General features: G+C 38.1%; 1 protein-coding gene across 1 annotated transcript; it reads right to left on the bottom strand.

Moving 5' to 3' along the window:
- Nucleotides 1-1,367: 1,367 nt before the first annotated feature.
- On the bottom strand, nucleotides 1,368-3,028 carry LOC125817309 (glucan endo-1,3-beta-glucosidase 8-like). The gene is made up of 3 exons (XM_049496845.1): nucleotides 2,616-3,028; nucleotides 1,788-2,521; nucleotides 1,368-1,702 (listed from the first exon to the last, which is right to left on the bottom strand). The coding sequence occupies exons 1-3, from the start codon at nucleotides 2,957-2,959 to the stop codon at nucleotides 1,368-1,370; spliced, it is 1,413 nt and encodes a 470-aa protein (XP_049352802.1). The 5' UTR covers nucleotides 2,960-3,028.
- Nucleotides 3,029-10,477: the final 7,449 nt, after the last annotated feature.

The following is a 10,477-nucleotide window of genomic DNA, read 5'->3' as shown; positions in this document are numbered from 1 at the left end:
GTTTGACAAAAGAGGTTAAGATTAGAAAAATGATTATTAACAGTGATTTGGAGCTATCAACCAGGGGCGGCTCAACGTATTTGGAGGCCTAAAGCGAAGTTTCAATTAAAGGCCTAAAATCTTTTAGCTGAGGCAATTATTATATAAATTGTTAACATTGTTCTATAAGTAATAAGTTGACAAACTGCTTATAAACCTTTTTTTTATTGGTTTAAAAACACATGAAATAAGTCAATCTAAACAGACTTGTAATTCACTTTATCCAAAACATGATTTTTACTATTGATTCATATTTTTGATAGAGCTCTAACTTACATATAGTATAAAAGGAGTCTAGAAAATTATAACGCGAGAGTTAGTGAAGAGAATGTAAGAAGACAAAACAACATTTTTCTTGATTTCTTCTATTTGATTGAGGTTAAGGAGAATAAAATAATATATATTTTTTAAAGAAAAATACATTTGCTTTGGATAATTAATTTTTTCTATAAAAACAATTAACACATAATTTATCGTGGTAAAAATTAGAGGCCCCTAAAATTGGGGGCCTAAGGCATATGCCTAATTTTTATAAGCATTGAGCCGGCACTGCTATCAACCTCCATCTAATAGCTTGAGCTAGAGATAGAATAGCTAACGTAAGGCTTTTGATGAATGAATAAATTAATTCGACACCCAAGTGATGACCTCTTAATTGGTCCGAGAGGCTTTAGGAGACATATAGGCTCATCAGGTTTGTATAATGGACGTACCTGAATGAGTTGATAGTAAATTATCGGTTAGATTCCATTCTTCACCTCCATTGCATATTTTCTTTTACCCTCTCCTCCTCCTCCATCTTCTTCTCCTTCTCCTCCTCCTCCTTCTTCCTCCTCCTCCTTCTTAATATTTATCAACATCCTTCTCCATTTTATTCTATATTTTCTTTTTATATAAGTTAATTTGATTTGTTCTTCATTTTAATTTTTAACTTTTTGCCACGGTAGGATTGTTTTCTATGTGATATTTTTTTTTAATAAAAGAGAGAGTGTAATACAAACACCATCACATGTTACTTGAAGTATGTTTCTTACGCTCCCATTAGTTTAGTTGTGAAACTAAAAAAAAGAAAGGTTGTTTATGTATGTTTTTGACACTTGACAACCGTTTGAACCACCTAGGATTCTCTTCTTTTTGGTCCTCCTGGCCACCTTCTTACTATGCAATAATGAGACTAACATGATTTACCAACAATTTGACCAATATAAGGGTTGGAGATTCTATAGATTTATCAATAATTCACAGAGCATACTCAAAATCATGGAGAATGTGCATCATACATGAAAGCAAATTAAGAAGGAAATAAGCAATGTATGTGTATATATTGGTTAGTATTTCTTGGTTAATCCAGATCCACCATCCACCACCTCTGCAGTTAAGATCTCAATTGGGAAATCACAGTCTGGAGTGGAAGGATTATTTGTGGTCATCTTTGCTCCTAATAACTTGCATTTCCTCATATCTTGATTACCCATTTGGTAAAGCATATTATATGCATAAGAGACCTTCTCTATGAAACTGAGGTGATCACACGTTGCACCAGAGCCAAATGCAGTGCAGTCTGATTTCTCACAGGCAAAGTCGTAATCTTGCAACACTAGGGTCTCATTGTGATCCGTTTTACCATCAAACACACACCATCTGTTTGGCATTCGCACGGTACCTTTTTACAATATATATATAGCTAACAAGTCATTATATGGAAATTATTCATGTTGAATTATGACACAATTGAACATAAGTAGTACCTTTGGCAATGGAAGGCTTGACATCTCGGTCTTGCAGGGTGAAATCAATTTTGTACTTGGGAACACCATCGTGCTTATAGATACCCCAATGTCGTTGATAAGGTCCATAATCTGTAACAACCATATTCTCATCTGTTAAGCCAAGGAGATACATATCTATATCTCTATTTGGGCGTAGTGGAGTTCCCTCCTTCTTAGCAATATATTTAAGAAGTCCGCGATGAAATCTTTCAGCATTTTGTTCACTTGCACTCACATATCCATCTGTAGGCCAACCAATTTGTCCGACAACAATCTCCATATCACCATAACCTGCCTTTGCTAGAGCAGAAACAAGTGTATCGTATATGAAAGTAAAGAGATTAGTATAAGTGTTATTGCCATCTACGATTTTGAACTTGGATTTATTATCAAAGAAAGCAAAGTCCACATCAAATCCGTATCTATAAACCGTATAGATTGGGAACATATGGATAACGAAAGGGGCACCAGTTCTGTTAATGCTATCAAGAAATCCCAACATTTTCCCCTTTATGTCTTCTCGAAAATCACCTTCTGATGGCTTGCTAACATTTGTTAAGACGTCCGTGAAATGAGGAGTTGTTACTTTGATATCTGGGAGGTTGAATTTATCAAGGGCAACTCTCGTCATATTCAGGAAACGGATAGTACCATTAAATTGTTTTTTCATATACAATGATTTTGTAAAGGGTTCGTTCCCCACGTACACATACCTACAAATCAATAACTTCGAGTTCAAATCTGGAAATGAAACAATAATAATAATAATAATCTACTTGTTTTGAATATTAAATTCATCACATCTACCTGAATTTAACTCCTTTTTCGGAATAAACCTTGACACGTTCATGAATATAGTCGTCAATTTGTTTTTGCTCGATAGCATTTTTTAAAAAGTTCTCTTGTAAGGTGATGATGAGACCAATATTGGTTTCAGCAAAAGCATCAAGAACATGAAGGCTTGGTTGAAAAAGTCTCAACTCTGGAATTCCATTTTGTAAGAGTAAATCCACAACCATTGATGGAACAAACTTTTGTGTTGCCATCCTCCCCCAATTTATGCCCAAGTATGCCCCTACATGAATCTCACCACAAAATAATATCATTGACATCAATAAACTTATCCATAGCGAACTTATCTTTTTGTACATTGTGGATATTCTAATTCTTCAATAACATCCACAATCATATATGAAGACGCCTGTAATGCAGGTCGCCTAATAGAGGAAGTCCACCTATGTTTGTAATTATGAATTTTAAGTCATAAAAGAGAAAAATTAAGGATCATAACGTTTTCAAAGAATTAGGCATGCAATGAAACTTTTGTGTTTGTGTGATTCCGCATCATTGTCGGAAAAATATTTAAGAGTGGTTCACAATATTATGAAATGAACATTCTCTTGCAATACAACCTTTAATTTAAGCTCTACAAAAAAAAATAAAAAAATTACAATCTTATTTATCTTTATCTTATATATCAAATATATTTATATAAAAGAGAATCCCAGGTACGTGACGCCATCACAAGTCAGAATTCTCTTTTATTTTACTCTCTCCGGCCCAAATTATGTGGCACTTTTCGGATTTCAAGATTTAAACAAGTCTATCTTTGACCGTAAGCTTTTCATATATCTTTTAATTATTTTGAATTGACAATTATTGTGACTTATCGTACTGTTTACTTATTCTTAGCGTGACTTTGTTCAGGATTGGCATACTCTGTATACTGTAAAACGTGTGAGCGTTGAGGTTGTCACTAATTGGAGAAGGACAAGGAATATAACAAGAAAACAAATGAAATAGAAGAGAAGAGAAGACTAACACGTTAATGGTTAGTTCTACTAAGCTTCTATTGGATGTCATTAACACGTTAATGGTTAGTTCTACTATATACTTCAGGAACAACAAAGACTTAGTGCAGAGTTGCACACCCTATTATTATCTTCTAGGTTACAATGTTGCAGCAGTTCATTGTGGACAATTACATGATAGTAGAAGAGAAGATTTTGTTATATTGGGAAATAGGCAGATCTTTTTTCTTCATTGAATGATGTTATTGCCCGAGGTGATTCTACTTGTCCCTGGTAGGAAAAACTATTGTCTTACATTTGTAGCGCAATGGTAACCTTGATTAATTGTTCTTCCTGTATCTTCCCCAACATCTTTCATACAACGCCTCTATGTTTGATCTCCAAAACTGTGCGAAACGCCACCACAAATTCCTGTTTCCATAAATTTCTCCTGAACTTGTCAAGATTGTAACTTTCAAACTATCCTATTTTCCTTCACACAAAATTCGGCATCTAAAAACAAACCAAAACAACAACTTTTACATGTCACTCGTCCTTTCAATCTATCCTCAACTGAATAACCATTACCAAACATATAATATAACAACACAAACAATATTACTCCAAATTGAGAGTATAGAATTTCTTTTACATATATGAGCGTGACACACGTGAGTACAATCAATATAGTTGTATTCATTTCAATCTTCAGAACATCCAAGCATAATCTCGATAATCATATTCAGACATTGGAAAATTTATTCAGAGAAGGCGGTCAGGTAGCTGATCCCACCAAGATTACAAGGCAACTCTTTACAGTGTTGTCTACAAATCTCTTCAAGCTTCTCTATTTTTACATCTTCCTTTGCTTTATCCTTCTCGGCCACATTATTACCCTACCGCTATATCAACTATTTCCATGTTCATCCCCTACAAAATCTTACACTTCCTTACAACTCATTTTCCATATATGTTCTGGATTTTGTTTTTTTTAAAGAATACATAACCACCTAACTAAACTCTGGTGCTTACTATTGCACTCAATTGGCTATTTCATGGTTAAGTTTGTATGCTTTCCTTCTCACAGTTCATATTTTCATTCAAAATACTAGAATTTCCTGATGGATACCAAAGACCTTTCTTGCAGCACACTAAATCCACCTGTGCAATTCAGGTGTGATGCTCTTTACAATCACAATCCATTATTTACTCTATTATCACGAGCCAAAGTACATCATGGAGGTGACATGGCGTATAAGACCTCGAGAGGCCTTACACAAGCCACTTGACATACATACAACACAACATAATAGAAATACGAGAAGTAAAGGTAGAAAGTTTCATATTATAATAATTTGATATACAAGCAGAAGTCTAATCCTAGTCTTGACAAACCCATCTTATCCATCATGGTTGGGACGTAATCCATACACACATACAACGTCTGAAAACTAAAGACATAAGAAAAGCATAGTAAAAGTGGCATGGTCCTCGGAATATGAAGACTCACCAAGTCTTCAACCTCGAAATGATCAAATAGCCACGAGTGGGAGTGATAAACGATCAACCACACCTCATCCAATACTAGGTGTGGGCGATCATAATCTAGTATAAAACCCAACGAAAAGTTGGGGTCGAACCCACAAGGAGCGGTACAAGTTTGAATTCATTTATGAAGTTACAAATGTAATCTAATTGGTGGTAGGAATAGAAATTATTGTAAGCATGTAGTTAAATTGAAAGGGGTGACAACAAATATCAGATGGGGGGATTGGTTTGTTATTAACAACTAAACAAATACGAAAACAGGGGTTTCAACAATATTAAGAGGAATTCTCGGAATGTGATTGATTATAGGCTAATTATGCTATATGGGTAATTGAAGTTTATTAATAATTTGTTGAATCACTGTGGGTAGGCTAGACCATAAGTGCAATAGTTTTCTCTCGAACAACTACTGTGATTCAGGTGAGTTCTCTTGAACCTCGACAAGCTTATCACTACAAAATAGCCCAAAACCTTAATGTATCTACTCTCTCGAGCTAGATAGGTAGGAGCGAGTTAAGATTCACTCTCTCGAGCTAACCCATAATAACCCACACGCTATAATCATTAATCGATAACCTTGGTTTTAGAACCTCTCTCTGCTAAAATTGTATTTGCAACTACAATTCATGAATTACTACTCAACTATCGATCAAACCCACATTAAAACAACAATTAAATCATTAAACAACAATACCCATAAGCTAATTAAGCCAATAATTACATGATCACACCCCAAGAATTGGGGTTTTAGCTACACATCATAAAAAGAGAAAAACAATTACCAACTATATTCACCATGAGCTGGGTAAAAGTTCCAAGTTTCTACAATGCTCCAAATTGAATTAATTCGAAAACCCAATTGCAATTCCTCAAAATTTTGTCTCAAAAACTCAAAGAAAAATAAGAACGGTGGAATCAAAACTTTGGGAACTGGAAGAAGACTGGAAAACTTCTTTTTCTTCTGTTTAAATTTATAGTTTCCCAATTTTTGGCCTGAAAGGCCATTTGGCAAAGTAAGTCGCGTCTCACCAACTAGGTCGGCGATCCGCCCTTTGCTCCAATCCATCGCCGGTTTGCATTGGCCATTTTTCTTCAGGGATATGTGACTTTAGGCGATCAAGGTTGCTATCGCAGAGTCATTAGACGATCCGTTAATTCCCCATTCCTGTCGCCAAATTAGTTCTTCCCCAGGGATGGCACGCTAGAACTTTGGGCAAGCTAAACGGCCACTCAGTGGTTCGCCAAGTGGTCTAAGGGATCACCAGGATCGATTTTTTTCACTTCTTCAGCTTGTTAGTTCCTTTTTGCCTGATAGTGTCCTTGCCTTGCTCCTTAGCCTTCATAGCTGGAAATTCAACACCTTAACATCAGTTTAGAGCATAAATTATGCATTTGAGGACACTTAAACTATCAAAACAAAGCCCTAAATGAGTCGAAATCTCGAACTCATCAACACCCCTAACTTAAAATTTTGCTTGTCCTCAAGTAAAACTCAAGATCATCAGTTCAACAAGGATGTCTACAAACAGTGTTGCTTAAGACAACATAAATGCACACAAAAAGGTTCAAACTACATATACAATGCTCAATTGTGCACTCAAAGATTCAAATTGTGACTCACCATTGTCAAGAGTACTCAAGCTCACAATGCTTGCTTTAAATGCGAGTTCACGCTCAACAAAGGTATTCAAATACCCTCACAACAAAGATGATTCCATATTCACACAAAATTTCTCAAAAATTTAAGGTCTCGAAATCACATGCAACTCTCACACTCACAAAGATGAACACATGCATGACTCCACCTATATGTTTGCCCTTATTTTCCAATCAACATTCATTTCAGCTCACTCAAGATCACAAAGGTCTTTTTAAGGCTTGTAATGGGGCTGAGTGTAAAAGGTATGGTCATTTAGGCTTAGTGGCTTCTACCTTCATGAAGTATGGCTTGAAAATCACTTTTTCTCCTTCTCTTTCACATTCAAACATGTTCATAATTCACCCCATTATTCAACTAAACATTTCTTTTACTTTTTTCACACCCTTTATTTCACAACACTTCTTTTTCATTTTTCATTTTTCATTTTTCATTTTTCATTTTTCGCTTTCAACTTTTTTCTTCTCTTTCATTTCCTTTCTCTTTTTTTTACATGAAGGGTTTCCTCTTTTTCACAACACTCCATCAAGGGGGAATTTTTCACACTTCTTGACTTTCCTTCTTTTTCACCACACCCCAACTTAGGCATGAATCACCGGATGCCCCATTTCTTTTACTTTTTTCACACACTTTATTTCACAACACTTCTTTTTCATTTTTCATTTTTCATTTTTCGCTTTCAACCTTTTTCTTCTCTTTCATTTCCTTTCTCTCTTTTTTTTTACATGGAGGGTTTCCATCTTTTTCAGAACACTCCATCAAGGGGAAATTTTTCACACTTCTTGACTTTCCTTCTTTTTCACCACACTCCCAACTTAGGTTTTTGGCCTAAGTTGGCTATTCAAACGAACGAATACTTCATGAAGGTTATAGGTGATGGGATAAAGAGGTCAAAGTTGTTCAAGTTTCTTCCAAAGCAAAGGATAGACTCAAAGGGTACCAAGCAAGGTTCACACTTCTCACAAGGTTGGCAACAAAGAGGTATATTGTCAAATTGGTTCACTCTTCAAAAAAATTTCCTAAGATCATTTCAATTGCTTGCTTCACTCAATCAATCGAACCAATGTGACAAATTCTAGGTGTCATCAAGCACAAAGTTCAAGACAACCTCACCATACAAGGCATTGACACAATTATCAAACAAGACTCCACACTTTCTAGCTAGCATGCAATGTTCATCACAGGAGACTTAATCGACAATCGGCTAGTCACAACGAGATGCTAAAAGTTCACATATTGCCTATGTAACTTAGTTTGCTCATTGTAGCCGTACAGTCATTTTGTTCAATTAAGAGCACTATTCAAGTCATCGGTATTGACCACAACCGACACTCAAATTTGCACAAGAACAACCACAATCACACACAAAAGAGGTGGCATCAATTTTCAAATTCGGTTCAAAACCATTTTCATACTAAAACAATGGGCCACAATTATCAACAACCACAATTTATCAACAGCCAATATATATAAACACCAAAATCACACCAATATTCACAAAAACATCCCACAAGAGATAGGTATGGAAATACCTCACCCCGCCAAAAAAAAGAAGCAGTTGTCCTCAAATGCAAATAAAAACAAAATCAGTCTAAAATGAGAATAGAAAGGGAGGCAAAAAGTCATCCAGCCAGGCTAGGCCTGGGGTGAAGTCTGCATGTCGGCAACTCCCTCTGTATGGGCATTAGTCCCTGGTGTCACATCATCATTGGCTCCACTGGTGCCCACCATAGACGTGTCCAGAAGCGATGTCTGCCTAGAAGTCTCAAACATGGCACCCTACAAGTCAACCCAATCCTCATAAATTGTCTCCTCATGAACACCAAGCTGTTTCTCGTATGTCTCAGCCTCAGACTCAGAAATAACATCATCAGCTCTAGTCTCATCTTCGATAGTAGTTAGAGGCACCTTCAAACAAGCTGGAATATCTGTGCTGGGGACCTCGGGAATCTCCACCGTTCTGAACAACATCAACATGTCAGTGGACTTTAACTCGTCCATATCTTTAGCTGCCCCACAAAATCGACCTTCAAGGCCATCACACATCAGTAACTCACTGTCCCTTCTCACAAGCCTCAACTCTGATTGCGGGGGCATCTAATGCCAACTTGTGGCCCTCCATCTCTGAAAACCATACTCCCTCATCTCAGCCCTAATATGGGCTAAGGTAGCAGCAATAACCCGCTCTATCATCCCAGACATATCAACCTCTACCGGGGAGGCATGCACATCAGTAGATTGGGCCAAATGGACCATCTTGTAAAGCATAGCTTGAGTGATAGTGGGTCGGGAGATAGAAGCAGCTATAGTAGAAGATCTAGTGGGAGGGGGTGCAACAGATGTACTAGGGGTCTCAAAAGTAGAATGTCCAGATTTACCTGAGGGCCCACTGTTCTGAGGTGGAATGATTGCCTCTGAAGGCAACATATCAACGTCGACCTCCAGGGATGTATCCACCGATGTTGCCCTCCTCCTGTCAGCCTCATCCCGCATGTAATCAACCTCTATATGCCGGATGTCAGTAGAGGAGGTATGTGTTACTTCCATATCCTTCTTCTTGTCCCTTGGAACACAGGACCGTCTGCACAACTTGGTGATCAACACTAGAAATGAGAGTGAAGTTTGGAGCTGCTTGGCCCTCATGGCCATCTTCTGCTTAATCAACAACCTTAAATTCAACTTATGGCGAGCAATGATAGATCCTAGACAGGCTGTTTTCGGGTGTTTGAGGATGGACTCATTCTGGGATGGCATAATGGTGCTGCTGATGAACCCGAACCAATATATGGATCTCTTCTCCTCTAAGATAGTCCTCAAGCCCTCAGCCTTTAATCGATTGAGTGGCCGGGAAGGAGGACCATGCACTGGTGGTGCTGGGACCACTGTCTCTGCTGGAGCTGCATCTGGAGGAGGAGGCACTGGGAGCCTGTAGTAACTAATCATCCTCAAGCTTCGAGATAGAAGCCTAAGAATCATTCAAAGTGTCCCCCTCACTGCCAGATGTGGTGAGGTGTGTTTCGTAGACCCCCTCACTATCTGAGCTTTCCTCCTTAGGTGTCACAACCACGGGCGCCTTGCCCTTGCTTTTACTTCCCATTGGAGGTAGTTTTATAGCCGGTGCCCAGGAAGCAGTCGCTTCCTCATTTATCGTTATTCCATGTGCCCGCTTCCGGGGCGGTATGTCTCTACCTACTACCTTGGGTCTAGCCATGCCTGCAAAACCATGTGAAAAACATTAGAAAATTTTTAGAAAAATTGTTGCAGAAAGACTCGCTGAATCACTTTGGCGAGCCAGGTCGGGCTCGCTGAATCACTTTGGTGAGCCAGGTCGGGCTCGTCGAAAGTTCCAAAATCAAAAAGTTCAAAATGCAAAGCTAGTCGATGATGTCTAGGGCCAGTCAGCGGATCGTCGACACCAATCGGTGAACTAGAAGTAGCTTGCCGAAAGTTACAGAATAATTATGGGAATTAGGGGCGCAGAAGGGCAATCAGAAGGGACTTTTGGCGAGTCACCGAGTGAATTCGGCGAGCGTAGGCGTATCGCCGAAAGTTCCAAAACACAACCTCAACCTTTAACTAAATAAAGGGCGATCCAAGGGACGAGTTGCGAACCGTCGAGCCCTTCAGCGAGCTCGAGTCAACTCGCCAAATGGCCCAACGTGCCAATTTTTTAC

This window comes from Solanum verrucosum, unplaced genomic scaffold (assembly GCF_900185275.1).
Source record: "Solanum verrucosum unplaced genomic scaffold, falcon-dt-bn FXZP01000122.1, whole genome shotgun sequence".
Classification (NCBI taxonomy): Eukaryota; Viridiplantae; Streptophyta; class Magnoliopsida; order Solanales; family Solanaceae; genus Solanum; species Solanum verrucosum.
Note: the sequence above shows the minus strand (reverse complement) of the source record. Positions and strands in the feature narration are given on the sequence as shown.